This window comes from Mixophyes fleayi, chromosome 11, assembly GCF_038048845.1.
Source record: "Mixophyes fleayi isolate aMixFle1 chromosome 11, aMixFle1.hap1, whole genome shotgun sequence".
Taxonomy (NCBI): domain Eukaryota; kingdom Metazoa; phylum Chordata; class Amphibia; order Anura; family Limnodynastidae; genus Mixophyes; species Mixophyes fleayi.
In genome coordinates this window covers 82,087,925-82,115,738 of record NC_134412.1, presented here as the reverse complement: position 1 = coordinate 82,115,738, position 27,814 = coordinate 82,087,925, and the positions used below count along the sequence as shown (strand labels likewise).

Here is a 27,814-nt window from a genome sequence, read left to right as displayed (position 1 = left end):
ATTTTTGAAACTTTACCATAAAGTTCAAGCGAAGAAGAAAAGGATCTAAATCCTTTGGAGTTTGTATGTTCTCCCTGTGTTTGCGTGGGTTTCCTCCAGGTGCTCCGGTTTCCTCCCACACTCCAAAAACATACTGGTAGGTTAATTGGCTGCTATTAAATTGCCCTTAGTCTCTCTCGGTCTGTGTGTGTGTGTGTATGTGTTAGGGTATTTAGATTGTAAGCTCCAATGGGGCAGGGACTGAGGTGAATGAGTTCTCTGTACAGCGCTGCAGAATTAGTGGCGCTATATAAATAAATGATGATGATGATCCTTGTATTTAGCAATCGCTTCTCGTTTGTGTGTACTGTAATGACTGCAATATTTGTACAAATGTCCCTGGAGAAAACGGTGACTGGCATGTTATTCTATTAGCAGTAAACCTGCAGTATTCCCAGGATAACTCTTGCGCTGTCTGCCCTAGGTGCTTCCAGTGTAAGGTGTGCGGAGTGGTACTGAGCACCAGCTCTGAACAATGGGAGACACCAGGAGACAGGCAGATCAGACAGGCATCAGACTACAGAGAGGACCAGTGCAGTGATGTCACAGCACACACACACACACACCTCCCCCCACCTTCACACAGCCAGAAGGAAGAATCCTTGGGTACAGGGAGGGAGGATGCAGCAGAGACAGGCTGGGGAACCCTCTCCGTTATCCGCAATCCAGCCTCTGAACAGAATGTCTTTAAAACCCCAGGTAACAACCAGCAGCATTTCTGCAAACCTTTGCATTGCACTATAGGTATCACTGCACCCTTTAAGTATCAATGTATCAGTCCCTTTATATTTCCATGTGCTGCTATTTTAGATTTTGATGGGTGGGTGCCTTTTGTTCATTTTTTGAATGATTATTTTACTTCTGGTGCATTGCCGTTATAAAACAAAAAAAGGATAATGATGTGACGATTTCATTGGACAGTGTCAGGACATGTAGCAGGAGATCCCAGCTAATACTATGTATGCTGAGACATTGATACATGTGCTTGGCTTACATCACATTAGTAGATAAGACTTGCTCGTCAGTTCAGCTTGACACAGGTTTTACTATGTCACATCCTTCACCGGGATATCAGTTGTATCTCTGTATCTGTGCGGCTGTGTATCCCTTTTATTATTAATGATTGAATTTAGTATTTTTTCTGTCGTTGAGGTTAGACTTTGCGTCTACCGCCCGTGTATGTTTTATGCTGTTTGTATTTGAGCTATGCTATTTTTATTTTCAATATATATACAAATTCTAATGTTACTCTTTTTGTTGCGATTTCAATCTTAAATTAGAATTGCTTCTAATTAAGTCCCATCCACCTGGCATTAACATCGTAATAGGGCCTCTTCTTCTATACAGCCTGATATTCTATGTGTTGAATATGTGTTTAGAACATAGGTTATTGCAGTATATAGATTTGTGTTACCTTGTAGGTTTTTTTTATAAAAATAACAAGTTTCCATGAAATACCGGCAAGGCCCCCTGATTTATGTACCAAAAAAATTTATGTGCTGACAGCTTACATTTTCAAGGTTCTTTTTTCAATGACTTTGATACACCCAGTACTCACATGAAATATTTGTGGAGGGGACGTGTTGGGTTTCCTAATTACTGTCCCTCGTAGAAGTCCGTGTTCCCATCATGTAGCTAAAAGTCAGGCCTATCCTCATGTTTCTGTGCTGACTCAGCTTGTGGCTGACATTGATTCTATTCCAAGTAAGGTGCAATATTTCATGTTCGTAGTAATCAGCACTTCCAGTCAGTGTGATGCTCACGGGTATATGGACATAGGCATTGCTGTGTTTTAAAAAAAAATCGAACATTTAAGAAAATAATAAACTAGTAAAAGTGACCCGGTTGCTGTCATGGCATGACAGTGTGGTGGTGGGCTTAGATGTGTGTATGAGGGTGGGAGAGAGGCTGTGTGATTAAGCATCATAAGAGTTATATGACACAGAGCAGCTGGTGAGAGTGGGTTTACAATATGGGCAGTGACAAATCATGGCAGGTGAATGGTTATCACTTAGGGTAGAACGATACAGTTATCAGTTTCTAATGTTGGTTTGTGGATGAAAAGCGTTGTAGGGGTTGAGGGGGTTGTAATGGTGTAACTATAGGCAGTGTGTGACACCCTAATGTGTGTTGTTTATAAGATAGGAATAATCACACTGATTCCACTGCCAGCTCCCAACATGTACCAATCCCACTGCCAGCTCCCAACATGTACCAATCCCACTGGCTGCTCCCAACATGTACCAATCCCACTGCCTGCTCCCAACATGTACCAATCCCACTGCCAGCTCCCAACATGTACCAATCCCACTGCCAGCTCCCAACATGTACCAATCCCACTGCCAGCTCCCAACATGTACCAATCCCACTGCCAGCTCCCAACATGTACCAATCCCACTGCCTGCTCCCAACATGTACCAATCCCACTGCCTGCTCCCAACATGTACCAATCCCACTGCCAGCTCCCAACATGTACCAATCCCACTGGCTGCTCCCAACATGTACCAATCCCACTGGCTGCTCCCAACATGTACCAATCCCACTGCCAGCTCCCAACATGTACCAATTCCACTGGCTGCTCCCAACATGTACCAATCCCACTGCCAGCTCCCAACATGTACCAATCCCACTGCCAGCTCCCAACATGTACCAATCCCACTGGCTGCTCCAAACATGTACCAATCCCACTGCCAGCTCCCAACATGTACCAATCCCACTGCCTGCTCCCAACATGCACTGATTCCACTGCCAGCTCCCAACATGCACTGATTCCACTGCCAGCTCCCAACATGTACCAATCCCACTGCCTGCTCCCAACGTGTACCAATCCCACTGCCTGCTCCCAACGTGTACCAATCCCACTGCCTGCTCCCAACATGCACTGATCCCACTAACAGCTCCCAACATGCACTGATCCCACTGACAGCTTCCAACAGGCACTGATTCCACTGCCAGCTCCCAACATATACCAATCCCACTGCCTGCTCCCAACATGTACCAATCCCACTGCCTGCTCCCAACAGGCACTGATCCCACTAACAGCTCCCAACATGCACTGATTCCACTGCCAGCTCCCAACATATACCAATCCCACTGCCTGCTCCCAATATGCACTGATCCCACTAACAGCTCCCAACATGCACTGATCCCACTGCCAGCTTCCAACAGGCACTGATTCCACTGCCAGCTCCCAACATATACCAATCCCACTGCCTGCTCCCAACATGTACCAATCCCACTGCCTGCTCCCAACAGGCACTGATCCCACTAACAGCTCCCAACATGCACTGATTCCACTGCCAGCTCCCAACATATACCAATCCCACTGCCTGCTCCCAACATGTACCAATCCCACTGCCTGCTCCCAACATGCACTGATCCCACTAACAGCTCCCAACATGTACCAATCCCACTGCCAGCTCCCAACATGTACCAATCTCACTGCCAGCTCCCAACATGTACCAATCCCACTGCCTGCTCCCAACATGCACTGATCCCACTAACAGCTCCCAACATGCACTGATCCCACTGCCAGCTCCCAACATGTACCAATCCCACTGCCAGCTCCCAACATGTACCAATCCCACTGCCAGCTCCCAACATGTACCAATCCCACTGCCAGCTCCCAACATGTACCAATCCCACTGCCTGCTCCCAACATGCACTGATCCCACTAACAGCTCCCAACATGTACCAATCCCACTGCCAGCTCCCAACATGTACCAATCCCACTGCCAGCTCCCAACATGTACCAATCCCACTGCCAGCTCCCAACATGTACCAATCCCACTGCCTGCTCCCAACATGCACTGATCCCACTAACAGCTCCCAACATGTACCAATCCCACTGCCAGCTCCCAACATATACCAATCCCACTGCCAGCTCCCAACATGTACCAATCCCACTGCCTGCTCCCAACATGCACTGATCCCACTAACAGCTCCCAACATGCACTGATCCCACTGACAGCTTCCAACAGGCACTGATCCCACTAACAGCTCCCAACATGCACTGATTCCACTGCCTGCTCCCAACATGCACTGATCCCACTAACAGCTCCCAACATGCACTGATCCCACTGACAGCTTCCAACAGGCACTGATCCCACTAACAGCTCCCAACATATACCAATCCCACTGCCTGCTCCCAATATGCACTGATCCCACTAACAGCTCCCAACATGCACTGATCCCACTGACAGCTTCCAACAGGCACTGATCCCACTAACAGCTCCCAACATGTACCAATCCCACTTCCAGCTCCCAACATGCACTGATCCCACTAACAGCTCCCAACATGCACTGATTCCACTGCCAGCTCCCAACATATACCAATCCCACTGCCTGCTCCCAACATGCACTGATCCCACTAACAGCTCCCAACATGCACTGATCCCACTGACAGCTTCCAACAGGCACTGATCCCACTGCCAGCTCCCAACATATACCAATCCCACTGCCTGCTCCCAACATGTATCAATCCCACTGCCAGCTCCCAACACTCAGCTCAACTCTCAGCTCCCAATCCCACTGCCAGCTACCGGAATGCACTGATCCCACTGCCGGCTCCCAATAGGCACTGATAGGTGTGAAAGGTTGGGCTTAGCAGTTAGGGTTTGCACACATAGGTCTGCACTTACATTGATAATACAATGTATATTTCTGTGTTAGTGTAGTGTCTGTATTTCTGTGCTGGTGTAGTGACTGTGGACCTGTTTCAGAGTGAGTGCATGTTTACATAGTGTATCTTTGCATTTTTTTGCATTGAGCATGTTCAGAAAGTAAACGTACAAATACTGTGACTATTTGGCCCTTATGGCTCCTTACGCCTGAAAAGTTGTGATGGGGTAAGGAATGGATGTTCTAACTTAGGCAATATACAATAAGGGAGTGTTTGGGCAATTGTGTCCGGATTCAGACTGGGACGTAGTCACAGATACTGCCGAAAAAAGAATTTTAATTGTCGGTGGTCAGGGGCAGGTGTAAGTAGCGGATGGAGAGGAGGAGGAACACCTGAACTATCGTGGTCGTAACACATAAAATAAAGTCAGCTTGGTATTTTCGTGCTTTTTCGGATTCCAAAACGAGGCAAAACGCCATCGTGACGTCCTCAGATCTCGGATCTCGCGAGTTTTGGAATCTATAAATACTGCCCTAATATACTAGTCCTTGCAGACTTTTTTTCTGAATTTGCACCAAAAAGTGTAGGGTGTTATATACACCCAAACACAAGAGCTCCATTGTTAATTGTCATTGCTGAAATACAAATATACTAGTCCTTGCAGGCTTTTCTTCTGAATTTGCACCAAAAAGTGTACAGTGTTATCCAAATGGATTCACAGCAGTACACAGAAGAGCAGGAGCAGCAAGCAGCTGCTGCCACCAGTCCTGATTATAGTAATCCCTGTACGTCATCTGGTAAAGCCTATGTAAAAGAACATAGTCTTTTTAAGTCAGGGAAACAAACACTTAAAAAAAACACCTTTTACCGTGCTCAAGAAAAAAAGAGCTGTAATCCAGGCAAAGTTATCTGCCGGAAAAAAAACAATTGCCAACATGCCATTCTACACACGCAGTGGCAAAGAAAGAATGAGGCCTTCACCTTTCTCTGTTAGTGCCAGATCTAAAAATGTTACTGAGCCTTCTTCTTGTTAGGTCACTCGTGACCAAGGCAGACCAAGTAATTTGGAGTCCAAAAGTGGTGCACAACTACTGTTACGTGTGAAAGCCGAGCTGCAAGAATCACAGTAAGGCATTAGAGGAAAATGTATGCTTAGAATCAGAAATGACACCAATCCTTGAGGAGAGTCCATCCACGAGTGCTACATGTAATTGTGACCATTCTGATAGTGTACCCATAAAGAAGGCCCCTTTCAGCATTTCTGCAGATGTGTGCCTGAACAGTCCGAGTGTAGCCAGTGATACACCAATTGAGGATGCCACTTTGGAATTAAACTTCTGTAATGGTAGATTCCAGCGGTGATAAGTTAATAATGTGTAAGGATGATGTACACACTGATGAGGGTGAGGATGAGGCTGAGGATGATGACAACAACATCTTGCCACAGTAGAGTTAATTAACAGCACTATTACCTTAGGTGCTTTAAGCCCATTGTTAGCTTGTTTTGTGGGGGCCCAAACAAACCAAGCACTTCAGCCACAAGGAGTGGCACTTTTGTGGCTGAAGTGCTTGGTTTGTTAAAGTGTGCATGTCCTTTTTAAGATCCAACATAAGGGTGGGAAGGCCCAAGGACAATTCCATCTTGCACCATATTTCTTTCCTGCCACTGCTGTGTGCCAATGTGTCCTAGATGTGCTAGGAACTGCCGTGTGTTTGAGTCATTGCTCTGTCGCTTACCATCCAGCCAGGTCGCTGCAGTATTTGCCAGAAAGTGTATGAAAATAATAGTGTGACCTGTGAGGTGGTCAAAATTGACTGCAAATGACTTGAAATTAGTGTTTTTGAGGTTAATAATAATGTAGGATCAAAAAAAGAACAAAATTATGTGATTTTAGCATATTTAAGCAATTTGTCTAAAAAAAATACAGATCCAAAACCAAAACCAAAACCCACGAGGGTGGTTTTGCCAAAACCAAAACCAAAACACAAAGCTAATCCAGATCCAAAACCAAAACCAAAACCACTTCACGGGGGTCAGTGAGCATCTCTAGTATTAGAGCAGTATCAGTGTGTGTATGTGTATTAGAGCAGTATTATTGTGTATTACAGCAGTGCCAGTTTGTCTCTATGTCATACTTGTCCACTCTGCCTGAATTCCCGGGAGACTCACGAATTCAGGGCAGGTCCCCACTCCTGTGAGAGCAGGCTATTCTCCCGCATCCCACTCACTTTCTAGTGAAAAGGGCAGGATGGGCAGGGCCGTCTTTCCCATTAGGCACGCTGGGAAGGTGCCCGGGGGCCCTGCAGCCCAGGGGGGCCCTCCGGAGGCAGGAAAAAAAAGAAAACCCTGAAAAAAAAAGAAGAAAATACTTACCGTACTGTCAGCTGGTGATCCGGCTCCCTCCCTGGTCTCCTCCTCCGTCGCGCTGGCAGTGCATGTCGGGCGTGACGTCATCACGCCCGCCCGACATCCATTGCGGAGCGCGACGGAGGAGGAGACCAGGGAGGGAGCCGGATCGGCAGCTGGCAGCACGGTAAGTATTTTCTTCTTTTTTTCAGGGTTTTCTTTTTCCTGCCTCCGACGGGCGCCCCTGGGCTGCAGGGCCCATATATATATATATATATATATATATATATATATATATATATATATAATCATTATTTTTTTATTTTTGTATATATAGGGGCCCCGGTGCACTGCTGTGCCTGGGGGCCCAAGAGGTTCTTAAGAGGGCCCTGAGGATGGGGGCCAAAATGACGCGATTCACTGCGCCCTGTCACCTACGGACTCATTCTTCACCTCCCCTCTGGTGACAAGGAAGTAAAAGTAGGCAAAAATGCTCTATGTATGTGGGTATCTCCACAGGTATCAGTGCAGTGTCTATATGTGTTCAATGCTCTTATATGCAACTGGCCCTGGGGCCATGGACCCATGTAGTATTGAAATTAACTTCTCCAGTCCCTGTCTGGAAATCTTCTCATTTTGGAGCTGATAGTCAAATGGATTAGTCCAGCCTGGGGTAAGGAAATTATAGGAGCTGTAATAACCTACACTGTGATTGGTCACTCCTGTTGCTTCTCATTCAGTGTACTCTGACAGCCAATCAGAGTGTTATATCAGGCACTGGCTATTGGCCTGTATTCTATACTTGGTATAAAACTTTATTGCATAACAACAATAATATGCTGGAGATAGACAAAGTGAAAGGTAATTGAACATTGCAATTCATCTTATAAGGAAAAAATAATTTTGATATTTAGTGTTACTGATACTCCTATATTACATCTAAGGTTTTCTTCTATTTGCAGCCTTTAATATATTGCTGTCTGTGGCTAGAAAAACTTCGAAGGAGAGGGTGCGTCATAACCAAACAGTCACTATTTATCTATGAGACCTCTCCAGTTGTGGGACGAACTGCACAGATTTGGTTGTCTGGTAATCAGACAAAACAACCGGATCACATGTGGCCCACGCAATGCAATCAGCCAATCACTATGCACGTCCAGATTGCAGTCACTTTGAACTTGCAAACGTGGGGTAAATGTATAAGGCTGAGAGTTTTACTGCGGGTTTGAAAAACCAATCAGATTCTAGCTATCATTTGTTTAGTACATTCTACAAAATGATAGCTAGAATCTGATTGGTTGCTATAGGCAACATCTCCACTTTTCAAACCCGCAGGAAAACTCTCAGCTTGATACATTTACCCCTGTGTCTCATTAAAATCCAGTCTTCCCTAAAAAATTGTGATTAGTCTGCTTGGCCCAGGGATGAAGGATGTTAGACAGGGTTGGTAAAAAATAAGAAAACTGCCCAACATAATGTTCTGACATAGGGGTCTATTTAAGAAGCTTGTAATCGCAACAGTGGCGGATCAAGGGGGGGGGGGGCGATCGGGGTGATCGCCACCCCCCTAGCAGGGGCTTGCTGCCGGCGGCTGCACACTGTGCAGGTCCGTTCAGCAGTGACAGTGTGCTGCCCGGCTGCTCTGATTGTGTTTTAAACACAATCAGAGCAGCGGGGCAGCATACTGTCACTGCCGAGCGGACCTGCACATACTGTGCAGCCGCCGGCAGCCTTAGAAATTAGAAAGGGGGTGGGGCCTAAATCGCCCCCCCCTAAAATCGCCTGGGGTATAGCAAAAGTCTGGATCCGCCCCTGAATCGCAACCACAATATTAAGGATCGCAGGCAAAAATTCAAAGATGTTCTGAACTTGTGCCTGATGGCCAACGTGATCTTACGCCATTTGAAGATGGCGTTATCCATTGAAGCCTATGGGGAGAGCATTGCGGTAGAGGCATCTACAAAAAAAACCTTACTTCAAATCTTCATATAATGATACTTTCCCGTCCCTGATCCATAACTTGAGGCATTACAGTTCCACGGTCAAAGTTATCTATTAGTCACATCTAAAAGCTAATCATCGTCATTTATGTCACTTACTACGGATAAGCTCAGGGAGATTTTTGGATACAAGTGGCCTTTTTGCTCTACGCAGCACTTAAATAATGCAGTTAAGTAAAAAAAAACATCAATATATATACAGATGGGCAGGAAACCATACGGTGATACAGAGAGATGACGCTGTGTGTACACTCTGATGGTCATCTAAGTAACTTATAACTGCAGACATGGATAGAAGTGACTAGAAGCACAAGCACTGTCAGGGCATAGTTGCCCTTAGTCTGCATTTATGTAAATGAGTGAGAGCATGAATAATTGATAAATGATACTCATGTTAGCACAAACAAAACTGGTACTATACCTCTCAACTGTCCCGATTTGAGTTCTCTAGCCCATCATCCCAATCGTGAATGGGATAGGAGGGAGGGGAGGAGCGACCAGGGCAGCTTAGAGCTTGAAAAGCGACACTCAGGTGTGGCGATTACACTATAGAGGAGTGCCCGGCCACGTCTCCAGTCCCGATCCAGCCTACCCAAATGTTGGGAGTTATGTGGTACTGTCTAAAATGTCAGGACAAAAGTTGTCCACCCCCCCCCCCCCATTCTGCCCAACCACTCCCCTAATTCATCAACCAAGCCCCAATCCGCCCAACCACACCTATCATTTTTCCAAGGTCAGGATTATAATTCTTAAATATAATTCTAAAAACCTTCTTGTATTCTTCTTCTTCTTCCCTATCCAGTGTGTGGCAGGTGTCCCTAGGTGTCTAATAAAGATATTATTGCATGGGGAGTACTTGCCTTTAAAAGCTGCGTACAGTTAAGACTTAACTCAGTTAAAAAGCATAGAACTGATCATGTTAAAGTTCATATTGGAGTTATGTATGTGCAGGTCTGGGCAAAAGGGGAAGACTGGCGTGAGTTGGTCAGCTTAACGTGTATTGCAATATGTGAAACTTACATATTGCAATAATATAAGGTACAGCTTGTACTGGCTAGAATAGCACTAATAATGTCTTTGGAGAGTGTAGAACATCAATGCAAATTGTTTTAATAAGTTGGCCTGCTAGCAGTCATTTATACGCCCTTTATCTTATTACAAATAACACTAAGGGGTAAATTTACTAAACTGCAGCTTTGAAAAAGTGGAGATGTTGCCTATAACAACCAATCAGATTCTAGCTGTCATTTGTAGAATGTATTAAATGATAACTACAATCTGATTGGTTGCTATAGGCAACATCTCCACTTTTTCAAACCCACAGATATACCCCTAAATGTTAAAACATTCCCATAAGAGAATTAAAATTGTTATTAAATTTTTCATGTTTTTTTATTATACACAACATAATAAAAACTAATTTAAGATCTTCATCAAGACAGCAAACCCAGAGATTTTGGAACTGATGTCAGTTTGAAATTCTCACATGTTTATGAATAGGTATCAGCTACATGGAGTTTTATGATGTGTTTTTTAACTTTAGTAGGAGTTTCCACCTTCAGATTACTTTAATATATTTACTTGTATTTTTCATTCTGTGCTTTCCAGCCATGCATTTCTCAGGCGGTGTTGTCTATTTCTGTTGCCCCTGGATATGACCCAGCTCTGCTACGCTCTCTGCATTGTATCCGAAGAGCAGCTCTGTGTCGTCTCCAAGAGCAACAAACAGAACTCTGTCTGATGACCTAAAGATAATGAACGTTAGAAATAAAAAAGCAATGTATCTGGTAAAAGATGTTTTAAGGCGAGTACAAAACAATAAATAAAGTCATCTGCAGCTGGAAAACTAATTTAATTATCTCTCAAATACTGTGACAGCAAATGTTACAATCATAGTAACTCAGTTTTTTCTTTACAGGAATAACATAATCTGCCCATCATGTCTTCATCTGTGACATCACAGCCGGTGGATCCGAGTATGGTTTCCCAGGATTTCTGGAGGTCACAGGTTTGTGGCTATTCCTCATCCGTCACGGGTCATATCAGCCATCGAGCCAACAATTTCAAAAGACATCCAAAGAGAAGAAAACTAATCCGGCCGTCACCTCCTCCTCCCCCCAACACCCCGTGTCCACTCGATCTGATTGATTTTGTGGACCTACATCCTCGAAGATCTTTTGTGGAACTCATGTTTAACGGGTGCATACTGTTCGGGATAGAGTTCTGTTATGCAATGGAAACTGCTTATGTCACTCCGGTTCTGCTCCAGATGGGTCTTCCTGACGAGTTCTATAGTATGGTGTGGTTTATCAGCCCCATCTTGGGTAATAATGAGCTTTTACATGACGTTTTAGTAGAATTCATGAAACATGTTTAAAGTGCACCTGTCATCTTCGCGCCGTGGAGGCAGACATTTTGTTTCCTTTTCCAATTCTTAGAATTCAGACTAAGATTTTAAGAACTAGGGGCCTATTTATTAATTAACAGGGTTTTGCCCCATTATTTATAATCTGTCACCGCATGTATTTATTAAAAATCATCACGGGACAACGCTTCCGATAGGAGGCTGTCCCCGAGGTGACTTTACTTAAACTGCGGTAGTCTGTCTCTCCCCTCCAGTTACTATTGCAAAGTGGCTTTGTGCATGCGCCACCTAAGGTCACCGGTGGGGAGAGCAGGAAGGCTGTGGTGACGCATCCGAAGATCTCTCTACCTCAATGCTCCCCCCCCACGGTAGAATGACTAACGCCATCTTCAGATTGTGCCAGCCCACTGGCTCAAGCTCCGAAAAGCTAGGCTAGGCTGGAACTGTGTGTTTAGTAAAGGTTGCAAGGGGGTGTCTTCATAAGAGAGTAAATTAAAGTACCCTGAAGGTGGAAAGCACATAAAAAAAAAGCTATATATTATTCTGCACAAACTTGATTGGTATACTGTGAATATTTCCATTTGTTCCTATGAGGTTGGGAGCTGCCACGTTATCATGTACTATACTTAGCAAGAAGATGGACACAAAGCACTTATTGTATCCGACAAGGTAATTTTTCGTGACTGTCCCTTTAAGAAAACAATGTATAATACCTGGGATGCTTTTTGTTCCCATAAGGCTTTCTGCTCCAGCCATTACTGGGGGCGTGGAGTGACACCTGCACATCCCGATTCGGTAGGAGGCGGCCGTTCATCCTGGTCCTGGCGATAGGTAGGTGCTCAATATACAAAGATATGTGACTTGAAATATGGAAAATACTTAACGGATAAATGATTTCCTGTGGACCTGACGTCATAAATGAGAAATGTCTAATTTCATTATGCATCAAAATCAACTCATACATCCTGTCAGACAGGTTTTCTAGTTATTTGATTGTCTCCTCCACGTTAATGTGACACTTCCCCAATTTTAGCAAGCACCATGAAGGGAGGGGGAGCTTGGGGCCCTGACCTGTCTGGATTGTCGGTGGAGCCACCAACTTGGTGTGACCTCTGCCCCTTTAGGTGGCTATGGAAGGGGCCCCAAGATGTTGCTCTACAGGGGCCCAAAATTTCTCTTGGCTGCCCTGGGCTTCACAAATGACCTTCGTTGTGTGCAGACAACAGTACTCAAAATGTAGCAATTCTATACTTGCCAACTCTCCCGGAATGTCCGGGAGACTCCCGCATTTCGCGAAATTCTCACGGACTACCAGGAGAGTATGGCAATCTCCTGGATCCGTCCACATCCGAAGTGGGCAGAATTAGGTCCAAAAAGCCACGATTCACTGGGAATCGATGTGTTTGGCCCCGCCCCCTGCTGTAAAATGACGCGTTGACGTAATGACAAACGCGTCATTTTACAGCAGGGGGCGGGTCTAAAATGACGCAAATTTTGGAGCCCCGCCCCCCATCACGCCCACCTCCCCCCGGCAGGCTCCCGGAAGCCAACTTTAGAAAGTTGGCAAGTATGAGCAATTCACTGTCGATGGGCTGGGGGGCCGGTCCCATAGTGGGCTATCTTGGGCTGGGTTACCTGCATTTTTTTTCTTTTAATATGTTCCTAATACGTTCGCTGAGTCGAATCTTGCCCCCCGTGCTGAAATTTGCCAGCGCTTACCTGTCTGCCGAGAAATAAATCTACCCATTTTCTTGTTTCTCTAAAATATATTTTTATACTTTAAAATAATATATTATTTTAATTACAGCAGTGTATTCCAATTATTCCGCACAAGCTCTTCCCTTGTGTCCCACATCTCAAATAAAAAATAATAAATCAGGATAAATTCTGCCATTTCTATTCTAATAGGCCACGTCCCGATCTGTCCAACCATGCCCCAATTACACCATACTTCATTTTGATACTGGGTATGACATCTTTATAATCAGTAATAGCCTATGTAGAGGTGTGCACATTAATTACAGCAGCTGCTGTTTGTTGTATTACTTTTTGTTGTATCGTTGTTCTTTTCTCAGCGTACAACTGAAAGTCACTGACTTCCCTGCAATAAACAGTCAAACAGCAGAAACAAACATATAGTGATATAGCATTTCACTTTTATTTATAGTTTTATGTATAACAATAATACAGGACCGACATATATTTACACTATTTTCAAAACATGAAAGATTACTTTTATATTTATATGTAACTAAATCAACATACTTTAACCAAAGTCACACATTGACCTGGAGCAGAAAGCAGATAACACAAAGAGGGAATTCTGGGTCTGGGTGATCATAAACATGGGCTGATAAACCTAGTGCTGGTAACGCCTGTATGTGCTCAACGCCCTTATGACAGTCACATCAGTGTTATCTCTGTCCTGATAATTGTCTAGGTGATGTATAATACACATCCCAACAACACTGTGATCATATGATAACCAAGCTGTATAGTAAGGGATAAGTGGAAAATAAACTACTTTTATAGTGTTGTACTTATATTGGGTCCACCATGGAAAAAAGGGGCCCCCACAAAATAGCATGCTGCCTTATTGGTATCTATCTATCTATCTATCTATCTATCTATCTATCTATCTATCTGTCTCATATCTATCTATCTATCTATCTGTCCCATATCTATCTATCTATCTATCTATCTATCTATCTATCTATCTATCTATCTAGCTCATATCTATCTATCTATCTTATATATATCTATCTCATATCTATCTATCTATCTGTCTCATATCTATCTATCTATCTATCTAGCTCCTATCTATCTCATATCTATCTATCTATCTATCTCATATCTATCTATCTCATATCTATCTATCTATCTGTCTCATATCTATTTATCTATCTATCTATCTATCATCTATCTCATATCTATCAATCTATCTCATATCTATCTATATATCTATCTATCTATTTCATATCTATCTATCTATCTATCTCATATCTATCTATCTATCTATCTCATATCTATCTATCTATCTATCGATCTATCTCATATCTGTCTGTCTAGCTATCTAATTTCTATCTTGTATCTATTTCTTATCTATCTATCTATCTATCTATCTATCTATCTATCTATCTATCTGTCTCTTATTTATCTATCTATCTATCTATCTATCTATCTATCTATCTATCTATCTATCTATCTCATATCTGTCTGTCTAGCTATCTAATTTCTATCTCATATCTATCTCCTATCTATCTATCTATCTCATATATATCTGTCTGTCTAACTATCTAATTTCTATCTATCTCGTACCTATCTATCTCTTATCTGTCTAATTTCTACCTATCTCATATCTATCTATCTATCTATCTATCTATCTATCTCTTATTTATCTATCTCCTATCTATCTATCTATATATCTATCTATCTATGTATCTGTTTATCTATCTCATATCTATCTGTCTGTCTGTCTATCTATCTAATTTCTATATATCTATTTATCTATCTATCTATTTATCTATCTTATATAGTTTCAGGTAATTACGGATAAGTTGTTGTATTTTTGTCCTAACACCTGAAACCTGGAGGCTTTCTAGAAATTTGAGTTTTTGGGATGAAAACTCCATTCCTCACCAAGAATAGCCCTTGCCTGTTAGACTGTTTTACAATCTGACTATAGGGCAGTGAAGGGCAACATGAAATAGCTGGAGGGCTGCATGTGGCCTTTCAGCCTTTAAAGGGGCCGCAGAGAGGAAGGAGGGAGAGCCCTCCCTCCTCCTCCGGGTATGCCCCATAACCTCCTGCACTGTACAGAGGAGGTCACATGATGCAAGCTGCCCTTGTTCTGATAAGATCTACAGCAGGCGGCTAGGGGGGCTGCAGAGGAAGGCTCAATGGGCCGCTGGCCCCTGTTGCCCACCGCTGCTATTCAAATAGAAATATATAGGTTCTTAGATCTGCCAGCATTTCCCACTGCCTCATTGTGTGTAGAGTTTTCTATATTGGTAAAAATATTATTAAACACTGACGGTGATTGTTCTGTCCATGGTTTGACTAAATAGATGATAATGTTTCTTTCACTCCTAGGTGCCTTATTTGGTCTAACGCTTCTACTCAATGGAAGAGACATAGGACTCTCTGTGGCGGACACATATAGTGATCATAAATGGGGCCTCATCCTTACAATCTGTGGAGTGGTTCTCATGGATTTTAGTGCAGACTCTGCAGATAATCCCAGCCATGCGTATATGATGGACGTCTGCACCCCAGAGGACCAAGATCGGGGACTGAACATACACGCTCTGCTAGGAGGTAATTACTAAAACTAGTCATTATAAGCTTAATAAATGGAAAGAAATATCAATGTTCCTTATAGAAAAATGACACCTTTGGCCATGTCCTCGATCCACCCAGGCTACACCCAATGTCCCAAATATGCAAAACCACACAGCCCCCTTTCTGCTTAACTCTGCAAATAACTTGCTAGTCTTCATCCTCTTTTTGCTATGAAAATTGTGACTCTCTCACGGGAAAAATAGACAATTGCTGGGCATGAAGGGGTCAATTAATGACTGACCTGCAGTCATTATTCTGAGTTTCTAAACAATAGTTTTTGTTATAGTTATATAGAGAATTAAGAATTCATTTTATTCATAAGCTGATAAAACACGTCAGCCTGATGTATTGTGATATCGTTTAGCAAGAAAAAAACCATTGGCTAGGATTGTTAGATAGCAACTGTGACCAACTTGTAGGGTGTCCAAAGCTGCTTTTAAAACCTGTTCCAGTAGAATTAATCAATAGGTCAATGAAGAACTCAACAAGATCATTAATTTGTTTTAGCAATATCATAGGAAGAAGGAGCACGCACTCTAGTGGAATACTAAAGATTTAGGTAGTGACAATGGAAATATTGCTTGATGGTTCAATAGCGTACAATATACAGTGTTTTCATAACAATAATATTAAGTAACCAAGAAAATGTATGCTCATTTATTTTATGTTAGAATATCATCATCTTCAGCTAATTATATAGCGCCACTTATTCCGCAGCATTGTACAGAGAACTCACATAAGTCCCTACTCCATTGGAGCTTACAGTCTAAACTCCCTAACATACAGAGAGACCAAGGTCAATTTAATAACAGCCAATTAACCTACTAGTAAGTTTTTGCAGTGTGGGAGGAAACCGGAGCACCAGGAGGAAACCCATGCAAACACGGGGAGAACATACAAACTCCTCACAGAAAAGGCCATGGTCGGGAATTGAGCTCGTGACCCCAGCGCTGTGATGCAGAAGTGCTAACCACTGAGCCACCGTGCTGCCCCATACAAAAAACATTCCACTGACCTCTATACACTACATAGAGCATTCTATTGACATCTGTACAGTTCATTATTGTGAATATCTCTAATAAGTAAAGAACAGTGAACTATTTCAGCACATGTTTTACCAAACTTTCCCATATGTGTCCACCATTTATCAGACCTGGCAAATTGAACTGGAATAGATCACAGTACAGTCGGCCAGCTGCATTGTCAATTGTCAGTTCATGTTGTTCGATGATCCTGCCATGTGTAGCTAGCTGTAGGACATTTTCAAAGGGCCTATAATGTGTCCCTTCTCTTCATCATTTCAAAAACCGGCATTTTGTCTGACTGGTCTCAGGAGTCAGCATGAAGACACCTGTAAAGTATAGTGCTTTATAAACATGTATATTACATCTCCCTTTTACCATTGTAAGCATCACCTTAGGAGGTTTGCTTATGGTAACAGTAATTACCGGAAAACAATAGATACCTGTGTTATAACTAATTGGTTTACTGTGTCGTTATTTCATTAAGCCTACAATCGATTCATTAATTGAGTAGTGGTAGAGAAACCACTTCATCCAACTCAACGTTTGCGTCTTAATGAAGTAGAGGGGACAGATACATAAAGAATGTACACAAAGATCCAGGTCAATAAAACAGAGGGGGGGCCTTAACATTATTGATGTTGCTAATTACAGCACACTAGCACATAATTAACGTTAGAAGGCACAACGCAAATTTGTCATGTTGAGTTCACTTTAATGCTATATTATGATTGTAATATATAAAGCAATGACTGTGAAAATGGATGTTGTTGATGATGATGATTATTTCACCAATGCTCCTTTATTTCCCCCAGGGCTCGGCGGTGGCTTTGGCTACGTTGTTGGCGGCATAAACTGGAACAAGACGGGTTTTGGCAAAGCGATGGGAGGGCAGTTACGAGTCATCTACATCTTCACCTCCATCATCCTGTCCATCACGACAATCTTAACGTTGATCAGCATTCCCGAAAGACCTCTTCAGGCCTTCAACAAAAAGAAGGTGGTGATGAAAAGTCCTAGTCTCCCCTTGCCCCCATCGCCTCCAGTTTTCTTTGAAGAACAGGAAAATGAGACCGTACCTGCTCAAAACTCAAACCACCTGTACGCCACCTTCACCAGCCCCATCTCTCCCCTCAGTCCACTCACACCAAAGTACGGCAGTTTGATCAGCCGAGACAATTCTTTGACGGGGATTAATGAGTTTGCTTCGTCATTTGGCACTACCAATATCGACAGTGTCCTTATTGACTGCTTTACCGGAGGACATGAGGGTTTCTCTTCAACCTCCGGTAGTTTGCCGAGGCAAGCGAGTAGCCTTCCGCGCATACCGGAAAGTCTGTACTGCGGTGGAGACAGGAGCCTGGATTCTGCGGACAACTTGACAAGTCCTGGCACAGATAGAAGCAGCTTGAGAGTTGGGTCGCTTGACGCACCAAAGTCTAGATCATCGGGAATATTGAAAAGGCCGCAGTCATTAGCTATTCCGGATATAGTTACAGGAATATGCCCAGAGAGCAGCCGGAGAAGAAATGTAACGTTCAGTCAACAGGTAAAATGAACAAGATATAGTTCTTTCTCTACTAAAAGTTTTCTTTTACAACTATAATTCTAAGTGCATGTTCTGTATTAACAATAGCTAGCTGTATTAGGGTGAGGATGGAACAAATATTTAGGTGTTCCTTTGGGTACAGTGCACACATTTAATTTTTGGAACCTGGTGCAGAGGAATGCTTTTGTGCTTAATTGCAATTCAGCGCAAGAAAAACGTAAATGACAAAACACATTAAACGAAGTGCGTCCTATTTGTTCTGTTACTTTCACAAGTTTTGTTATCTGAAATACAACTCTAAAGCTGGGTACACACTACAGAATTTTCCACCAACTGTTTATGGCGATCGATTTTACATCCGATCGATGGTCCATGGACTGCATACACACTAGCCTTGTTTTAGACGATAGAGGGAAGAGCAGCTGTCCCGTTAGCGACTTTTTACAGCCATGTTGTCGTGAGCAATGACTGTAATTTCTTACTCACAGTCGTGGATCGGTTGGAAATTTATACTTTATATTCAAAGGTACGACCAACCAAATGAGGCCACAATCGTCCATTTGGGCAGACTTTCGACCATCCTGTCACTACACACACTGACCCGACTTTCGAACCAGCGGTCGTATGTCGGCTGGTTGAGCCGATTATTGGACAAAAACCCTGTAGTGTGTACCTAGCTTAACTTTACACAACTCGTGTTTAAAGTGTAACTTTGAAACAATGGTATGTTCTGTTAATGAAAGCGTGTGCACATGACACAAGACATTATTATTTTCTCTTCTTTCATTATATATCACTGACATATTCCATAGCGCTGCGTAGGGTAAACACATTGACCATAACATAATTAAAAATACAGTAAAAAAAACAAACAATGAAATAAAAGGTAAGAGAGCCCTGGAATTTGCTACCTAGTGGAGATTACGGAACTGAGACGAGGTAGTGCTTGTTTTGTACAGCGATTACAAAGATGAACTATTGAATAACGCTGTAGGAAGCGGTCTTTCAGCAAGTCTCTAGGCAAGCACAGGAATATAACGCCCTGAGGAGCAGATATTGGTGTAAGAAACAAACAGGAGCAGGAGAATGTAGTGTGACAGCTGTAAACACAATGTAAATATATTGTAGAGGGCAGGGTTGGGTCATAGGGTATTGGGCTATGTACTAAATTAAAGGATATAATACTACGGCACTGTATTTAGGAAACTTTACAAAAGTCATAATTTACATTGTATCCTGGAAGAAACAGTTAGTGATATTGGCAGCATTGGTAAAATGGTTATTAAGGAAAATCAGCCTGGTAGCCGCATTGAAGATGTATCGCACCACAGCGCTAGTTTGGCCAATGAAAGGATGAATGGAAGGAGGTTACATTCGTCAAGATAGGAAATAATGAGAACATGAATTAATGTTTTAGTGTTGTTATTACTGAGATAAGAGCAGATATTTTTGAGGTGAAGGAGACACAATTTTAGAAGGGTATAAATGTGGGGGCACTGCAGGGGCAATTAAATCACTGGATCAGTAACACTGGCCTAATGGTAGCACCGAGATGTTGCTCAAGCTCTACAAACCGCCATATATCTTGAATCAGGTATACTTATATGTATTGTATACAGGTATATAAGTGTGTGCATTTGTTATTCTGCATTGCATTTTTTAATATTATTATTATTTTATGATTTATTTCTTTATTAAAGGGTCTTTATTTAAAATCTTCATATTTAGAAGTAATAAAATATTACTCCACCTTAAAAACATTGCCAGAATACACCCTTTTCTTACTCAAACATGCTGCCAAAACTCTTATCCAATCTCTCAGCATCTCCCGTCTTGACTATTGCAACCCCCTGCTATCTGGCATTCCTGACACCCATATATCCACACTTCAATCCAACCTAAATGCTGCTGCAAGGCTAATCTTCCTCTCACTGCTCCACATCTGCTGCACCACTTTGCAAATCCCTACACTGGCTCCCTGTGTCCTCCAGAATCAAATTCAAATTACTCACCCTTACCTACAAAGCCCTCAACATCACCACCCCTGCATACATCTCAAATGTCATATCAAAATACTCTCCCTCCCGTCCTCTTAGATCTACCTCTGACCTGCGCCTTGTCTCGTCTCTGGTGACCACCTCTCGCTCCCACCTACTAAACTCCTCCCGCACTGCTCCCCACTTATGGAATTCCCTACCACGCCCAATCAGACTTTCCCGCAGCCTTCAAATCTTTAGATGCTCTTTGAAAACCCATCTCTTTATTAGAGGTGACCTTATCCCCGATAACACTATTCCCACTAATGCACCCTCACTACTATCCCAATCTCCACTCTGAGCCACACTCGCTCCTCTTGTTTCAGCTGTGCCCTCTTCCACTTAGACTGTAAGCTCTCTAATGAGCAGGGTCCTCCATACCCTTTGTTTTCATGTCTCCATTCATTTTGTCTGCCTTGTATGTTTTATGTATGTCCTTGGCTTCCCTACTGTACGGCGCTGCGGAGCACTGTAGCGCCTTACAAATCTACGATAATAATAATAATAATAATAATAATAATAATAATAATAATAATAAAAACTGATCTAGTTTAAATAGTTCCAAACCTCGCATATATACGCAAGTCATCTACCACTTATACATTACTTCCCAAAACAGAGCTACAAAATATGATTGCCTTTGGACATTTCATAGGATGCATTACCATTTGGACATTTTCGGTTTGTCATAATATTCATGCAATACCTCATGTTCTGGTACAGCGATCCCCCACTTAGCTCTATTAATACGTTCTTGAAAACTCGAGCGCTAAATGAAAATTGATTTCCCATTAGAATTATTTGAAATCAAATTATTTCATTCCCAAGGTCCAGAAAGCTGTATCATAATTAAGTAAAAAGTAATTTAAAAAAAAACTAAAATTAAAATAGTAATTGACAACATTTATTAAATACAGTATTGCATACTTGCCTACTTTGAGTTGGAGGCCTCCGGGAGATGCCGGATAGGGGGCGTGGGCGGGCGCGGTGAATCACCTCATTTTTCTCCTGCCCCGTGAAAAAAATCACTATTTTGTTGCAGGGCTGGGGCCAAAACAACACAATTCACCGCAAATTGCGTTATTTTGGCTGCCGAATTGTTTGCTCTCCCGGGAGTCCTACCCAGAATTTGGGAGTCTCCCGGACATTCTAGGAGAGTGGGCAAGTATGCAGTATTGTACTGTACATATATTCAGCAAACATATTGAACACAAACAAAATACTGTACTGTATTATGTATAATTACTGTACTTCTAAAAATGTACTTTAATCTCTGCTGCTTCCATTGCTTTTGACTATATTTGTCTTCATCATTCTCTGTGTATGCCCAGCCTGAGCGTAAGATTGAATTTGATAAGAGTATAAATTTTTGTTCCTGTGAGCGGTAGACATTTTGTTGTAGACCTTCGGGAAGGACAGTTTTCCACAGCTTCTTGTTGAGCCTTTGTTTTTACGCTGATGACTTTGAGGTCCTATGAAGGTCACTGTGCATGACTTAATGTTACATGGTTTGATTTCTAGGTGTTTCTCACTTTATTGTATGCTGATGTGGAGTTCTTGTGGTGCAGGTGGCTAATATATTGCTGAATGGAGTAAAGTACGAAAGTGACCTTAATGGATCAATGGAGATATCCCAGCGACCGCTTTCAATGAAACTTCTGTGTTCATCCATCTGCCACATACCAAAGGCGCTGCGGAACCTGTGCATCAATCACTTCTTAGGTAATATCGCTGACCCTGTGAGGGTGTAAAGGACTTTTAAAGTCGTTGTGGGGAAGGTTGTAATATGTATATATGTATATATATATATATATATATATATATAATATATATGCCATGCTGTTAGCCAGCTAGCCCATGAGCTTGGATCCGAATTGCAAACCGCTACGGAATTTGCTGGCGCTATATAAATAAATGTTGATGATGGATTGGCCCTTTTTTTCATCAAAATATTGACTTATAATCTTAATCTCATATTTAAATAATTGCTTACAGGAAGAAGAGACATATATACTATAAAATGGTTGTCTACTTATGAAAAGCCCCCTTTCTTTACATAATGCCCCTCATATATTGCTTTGCCTCACCCCACCCAAAATCCGCCTCATTACCACATGTAAGAGCAGGGATCTTGAATAACGAAGGACTAATACAGTCTTAGTATTTCAGTTTAGTAGGACAGAGAGTGTATAGAGCACCTGATGGGATTGGTCACATCCTCTGCCCAATAAGGTGACACATTCGCGACACACCTCCGTACCATGCAGGTTTGAATGATCTGACTGGGATCGTCCATCAGAATTAAGGCCCCCTGTTCCTATAGAACCGGCCGCTGCAAGTAGATAACAGTGGCAAGGGGAGAAGGTGGAAATACTACATGTAGCGGATGGACTTTGTAACGAGGAGGAGGGGTCCAAAATATTGTTATAAGCTATATGTACAAAATGTGTGTGTAGGACATGTTTACATAGTTATCAAGTGGTATAAAATAAATAAATGACTTTTCTCTCTTTTGTAGGATGGCTGTCATTTGAGGGAATGCTGCTATTTTATACCGACTTCATGGGCGAAGTGATTTTCCAAGGGGATCCAAAGGCCCCTCACAATTCGGAGGACTATCATAAATACAATGCAGGCGTTACAATGGGATGCTGGGGGATGTGTATATATGCCTTCAGTGCTGCCTTCTACTCAGGTATGTAATCACCGTGTTGCATTTAGTGTAAGAATCTATATTACGATGTCCTTGCTTTATCATGTTTACATTGTCAGCTCTCTATGTGTGTTGAAGTGAAGGTTCTGTATAAAGCTAAAAAAAATGGGAAATTCATCCCACCGTCACGGATTTTCTGATTAAAACATTCACAGGGCAATAACCTCCCTCTTACTCCCCGTGTAATTGGTAAGAGAAGTCATAAAGACCCTTACCCGGTATTTCACGTAGAAAGGGGACAGTTTACTCCCCTCTTACATTTTGTAATCTAAAGGTAGGGTGGTTATCATGATTTAGACCTGCTACATGGAATCACCATTCATCATAGTAACCAAATCCAGGTTTTAAGATGCTCTTAATACAGACCTGGGGGTAAATTTGTCAAGCTGCGGGTTTGAAAAAGTGGAGATGTTGCCTATAGCGACCAATCAGATTCTAGCTGTCATTTTGTAGAATGTACTAAATAAATGATAACTAGAATCTGATTGGTTGCTATAGGCAACATCTCCACTTTTTCAAGCCCGTAGTTTAGTAAATATACCCTTCTGTGTGTTTGTTAGAGCAATTAAAGAGGTGATAATTACACAATTTCCATGAGACCCCTGTGTAAAACGGGGCTACCCGTGATCATAGCAATCAAAGCAAAATCTTGTCTGTGTGGGGTTGGTAGCTTTTGGCAAAGGGGAATCAAAAAACTAACTGACACACACATACAGACCACTACCACCAGCCGGAACAGGCTCCAGCACTGAAAGACACCGGTGATTTTTGTTTTTGGCTATAAATAATGATCTGAAAACCACAGATGTGCACAAGAGCTAGGTTTATTTATTTTTAATTAGACAAGGCCAGGAATAAAAGAGGGTAGACCACCCTTACATATTGCAACCCACACTTAAATGCTTTTATTACCCATCCTGGGGGTAAATGTATCAAGCTGAAAGTTTTCTGGTGGGTTTGAAAAACCAATCAGATTCTAGCTATCATTTATTTAGTACACTTTACAAAATGACAGCTAGAATGTCATTGGTTGCTTTAGGCAACATCTCCACTTTTCAAACCCGCCGGAAAACTCTCAGCTTGATACATTTACCCCCTGGTATCGGTGATGGCTAGAGAAGCAAAAGTGAAATGATCATAAGGCCCGCAGACCACATGGCCGTTACCTGCCACACATTGCCAGCTCCTTGTACATCGCCACTCACAACATGGGGTAACAATACTGTCGTAGGTCATCGCGTCTTAGTAAATATGGGAGTAGTTGACAGATCTGTATCTATGTCCTCGCTGGCAGGTGGGGGATTATCTCTGTACCATCATTGACCGCTCTTTGGTTGCTTCTCTTCGTACTATTTTACTGTGTAAAACAAATTGCAGCATCAAAGATACTCTCTAATGTGCTTTTTTAATTTTTTTTCCATTAAAGCCATACTGGAAAAACTGGAAGAGTATTTCAGCATCCGCACCCTGTACTTTATCGCATATCTTACATTTGGACTGGGAACTGGCCTAGCGACATTGTCTAGCAATGTATATATAATCCTATCCCTATGTGTGACACATGGCATCCTGTTCTCTACACTGTGTATCCTGCCCTATTCGCTGCTCTGTGATTACTACCAGAATAAAAAGGTAAGTATTGTTTATTTAATTTGTGCATGTTCAATTGCTTGGCTGTTTTTTGAAAGGGGGGGTTGACTTGGCCATTTCCGTGACTTTTATTTAAATGTGATTTGTACAACCTGTTTTAGGCCAGCTACCCACTGGTGTTGCGTTTGTGTAGAAAATGGCAAGGGCAAACTGCGTGTGAAATCCATTTCAATAGCCCATTTGTTTCAATGGGGTTTCCAGCATGTGAGCTACTTGCAGAAACCCCACTGAAATGAATGGGCTATTGAAATAAATGTGAGAAACACCATTACTATTAACAAGGAACCCTCAGTGTGTGATAGTGGAACTAGCCCAGGCTTTTAGGAGGGGTTAAATCATTACGCCCTGTTCTGCCATACTAGAAAAGTAATAAAATATAAATAAAACACAGGAGATTGCCAAATAAACTTTTTTTAAGTAAAAACTTCCCAAATCTTTGTTCATCAAATCTTCCTGTAACCAAGGTGAGCTGCTTCCTGTAATCTAAAGTGAAGATTTTCTTGTAATCCAAAACAAATGTTCCATATTTGTATTCCAAAGGGAACATCATATTTTTCTTAATCCATAGAAACATAATCTTATTTTAATCTACTGGAAACAAATTTAAAATGGCATAAGAAACAATGCAAACCTCTCAGACCCCCATCGCAGAGTGAGGCCCCGTTTGTCGTACATCAATGGAAATTAATCGAATCTCTATTAATTTGGGGGGAAAGTACTTACCAGTGCTGTGCAGCTCCATTCATATCAATAGCTCATTCATTTCAGCAGGGTTTCTACATGTATCGTACAACCCCTTTCAAATGAATGGGCCATGGGAATGAATGGACCATTGGCATAAATGTAAAAACACAGCACATTACAGGTTAAATGAGTCCTATTAGCCCCTAATTGGTTTTACTATATCTTTACATGTCTTTGCATTGAGAACACAAGACAGATGCAATATTTAAACACCAGTGGAGAATAGCTCTTAAAGTGACATTGTAATATTCACCAATTTAGTTAGAGTTTCTAATCATGTTTCTGGTGGTTGTAATTAATCTCTTCTAACATGACCTATTTCAACATATTGCATGCTCCGTACTATTTTCCCAATTAAAATAAACACAACTGAATTAATTAATTTGTTACAGTTGTTTTATAAAACCATTACACACGAATGTTCCTGTACAACCCGTAAAAACTATGCTATTGTGCTTTCAAAAATGACCTTTTCAAAAGTGGACCACAAATTTTGAGTTTTTTTGTGGGGAAACCAGCATTACAAGGAACATTCAACATAAAAATGCCCAAAAAAAATGTATCAGGTTACCTACTTGTGTTAAAGGCTTTTTTTGTCCCCTCTTCAGTTTGTAGGTTCGAATTCTGATGGAACCAAACGTGGGATGGGCGTGGACATCTCTCTATTAAGCTGTCAGTATTTCCTTGCCCAGATCCTCGTATCCATTGTGATGGGACCTCTGACGTCCATGGTCGGCAGTGCCAGCGGAGTCATGTACTTTTCCAGCCTTATGGCGTTTGTTGGTTGTTTCTATTCCTCCTTGTTCGTCATCTATGACATTCCACCAAGTGGAGATCTAGAGGATGAGCAGCAACCACTTCTGCTTGATATCTGATCAAAATCGAAAAGAACGTTTTACAACTGTGACTTTGTTTTAAAAGGAAAACACTTGCTGGATTATTGAGCTGCCTTTGGGTAATTTTGCCCCAAATGTCCTACTAAAACCATAACAAAAATATGAATTAGTGATAAAATAGTGCACATTAAAGCATTATCAATGTCACAACATGTATGTGTATGGATCTTTTGTATAACAGGCCACGTGATAAAATTATTTGAACAATACCGCAACCTTCTAGTGGCCTGATAGAGATTTCCGTTGATATGTATAAAGTTAGTTTGAAAACTTAGTTGGTGTGGCCACGAAACAAGACCAACAAATAATAGTAATAAAAGCAAAGAAAGGATAGATTTGTAGGTTTGCCAGACTGGGACACTGGATTATAGGGTGCCACGTACAGTTAGATTTGTGGACATGTAAACAATAAATCTCATTGATTGTGATATTAAGGTTTGTGATATTAAGGTTGGTCATTTCGAACCTACACAATGGAGGAAATTTATCACGTTGTGGTTTAGAAAATCATCGTTCTCTGGCTATTTTTTGGGGCGGTTTGAGAACCGTAGATGTATGAAAGTGACAACTGGTAGAAAAACATTGACTTTTTCATAAGCGACACATTACATCCCGATTTTTAGCCATGATATGAATAAAAAGTGTGAGATGTATCGAGAAGCAGTTTAGTAAACCAATACCCAGCAACTACTAGAATAATAGAGGTTGTTCTGAGAGGTGAGATTGCCAAAAACGCCAGCCATTGACCTATACAGGCTTATGATGTTTGTAAAAAGGACCCCAAATCCGTCTGATCCTGTTGGTGCGGCAATATGGCTATTGTAGGCAATCTGCTCGATGCTTTGGTCGCTGTTTAATGAAAATGGTGATAGTAAAGTGGTAGGAGGTTGGACTTTAGCTGTGACGTTTATATTTTCGCACAGTGCGCCACTTAAGATTATTTTATCTCTTGACAAACCTAGACGCACCTCTGGCTTACCTGGAGTTGGCACTGCCAAATGGGAATTTCGAGTGAATGTACCATAAATTAGTGACTCTTACGTTCCTCTAATATCTTTCAATTAATTTTTTTTTATTTTTTTTTGAAGCAAAGAGTGATGTTTTATTTCGCTCAGGTGCCCTGACAAGGACAGTTCCACTGATTAAAGGTATCAGTGGTCAGGTCAGATGAAACATCAGAATTATACATTTCAGTGTGGAGGACAGTGCTTTTTATACAGATTTGGACACAGGCTATTTTTAGAATCAAGATGTAACCTGTTTACCAAAACATAGATTTACATGCATTGCAAAGCTAACAATATTTACACTTATCTGTGAAATTCTAGAAACTCTGATCTCATTTTTACAGTTAAAAATATGTGGTATGTAAAGACGCGCTGCAAATAACTTAAAAAGGAAAACAGTATTAAAATAAAATAAAGCAAAATAAAACCATGGCAATAATTCTCTGTCAAAGCTGCTGCCCTAGGCAGGTATCCAGGGTGCCCA

The 27,814-nt window shown here is 41.8% G+C and overlaps 1 protein-coding gene and 1 long non-coding RNA gene across 3 annotated transcripts in view; one reads left to right on the top strand and one right to left on the bottom strand.

The window, feature by feature from the left end:
* Nucleotides 1–508: 508 nt before the first annotated feature.
* On the top strand, nt 509–26,443 carry SLC45A1 (solute carrier family 45 member 1). 2 transcript variants are annotated; one of them, XM_075189958.1, is made up of 9 exons: nt 509–738; nt 10,926–11,331; nt 12,111–12,203; nt 15,465–15,689; nt 17,551–18,284; nt 21,889–22,042; nt 22,839–23,015; nt 24,460–24,665; nt 26,036–26,443. In XM_075189958.1, the coding sequence occupies exons 2-9, from the start codon at nt 10,947–10,949 to the stop codon at nt 26,300–26,302; spliced, it is 2,241 nt and encodes a 746-aa protein (XP_075046059.1). In that variant the 5' UTR covers nt 509–738; nt 10,926–10,946; the 3' UTR covers nt 26,303–26,443. The 2 variants fall into 2 exon arrangements, with proteins under 2 accessions (XP_075046059.1, XP_075046060.1); XM_075189959.1 differs by lacking the exon at nt 509–738 and having other exon boundaries at nt 10,937–11,015.
* The window catches only part of LOC142106907 (uncharacterized), a 49,469-nt gene continuing 47,574 nt past the window's right edge, over nt 25,920–27,814 (bottom strand). The window contains exon 3 of the long non-coding RNA XR_012679811.1: nt 25,920–26,298. This is a non-coding gene — a long non-coding RNA (uncharacterized LOC142106907). The remainder of the gene's footprint in view (nt 26,299–27,814) is intronic.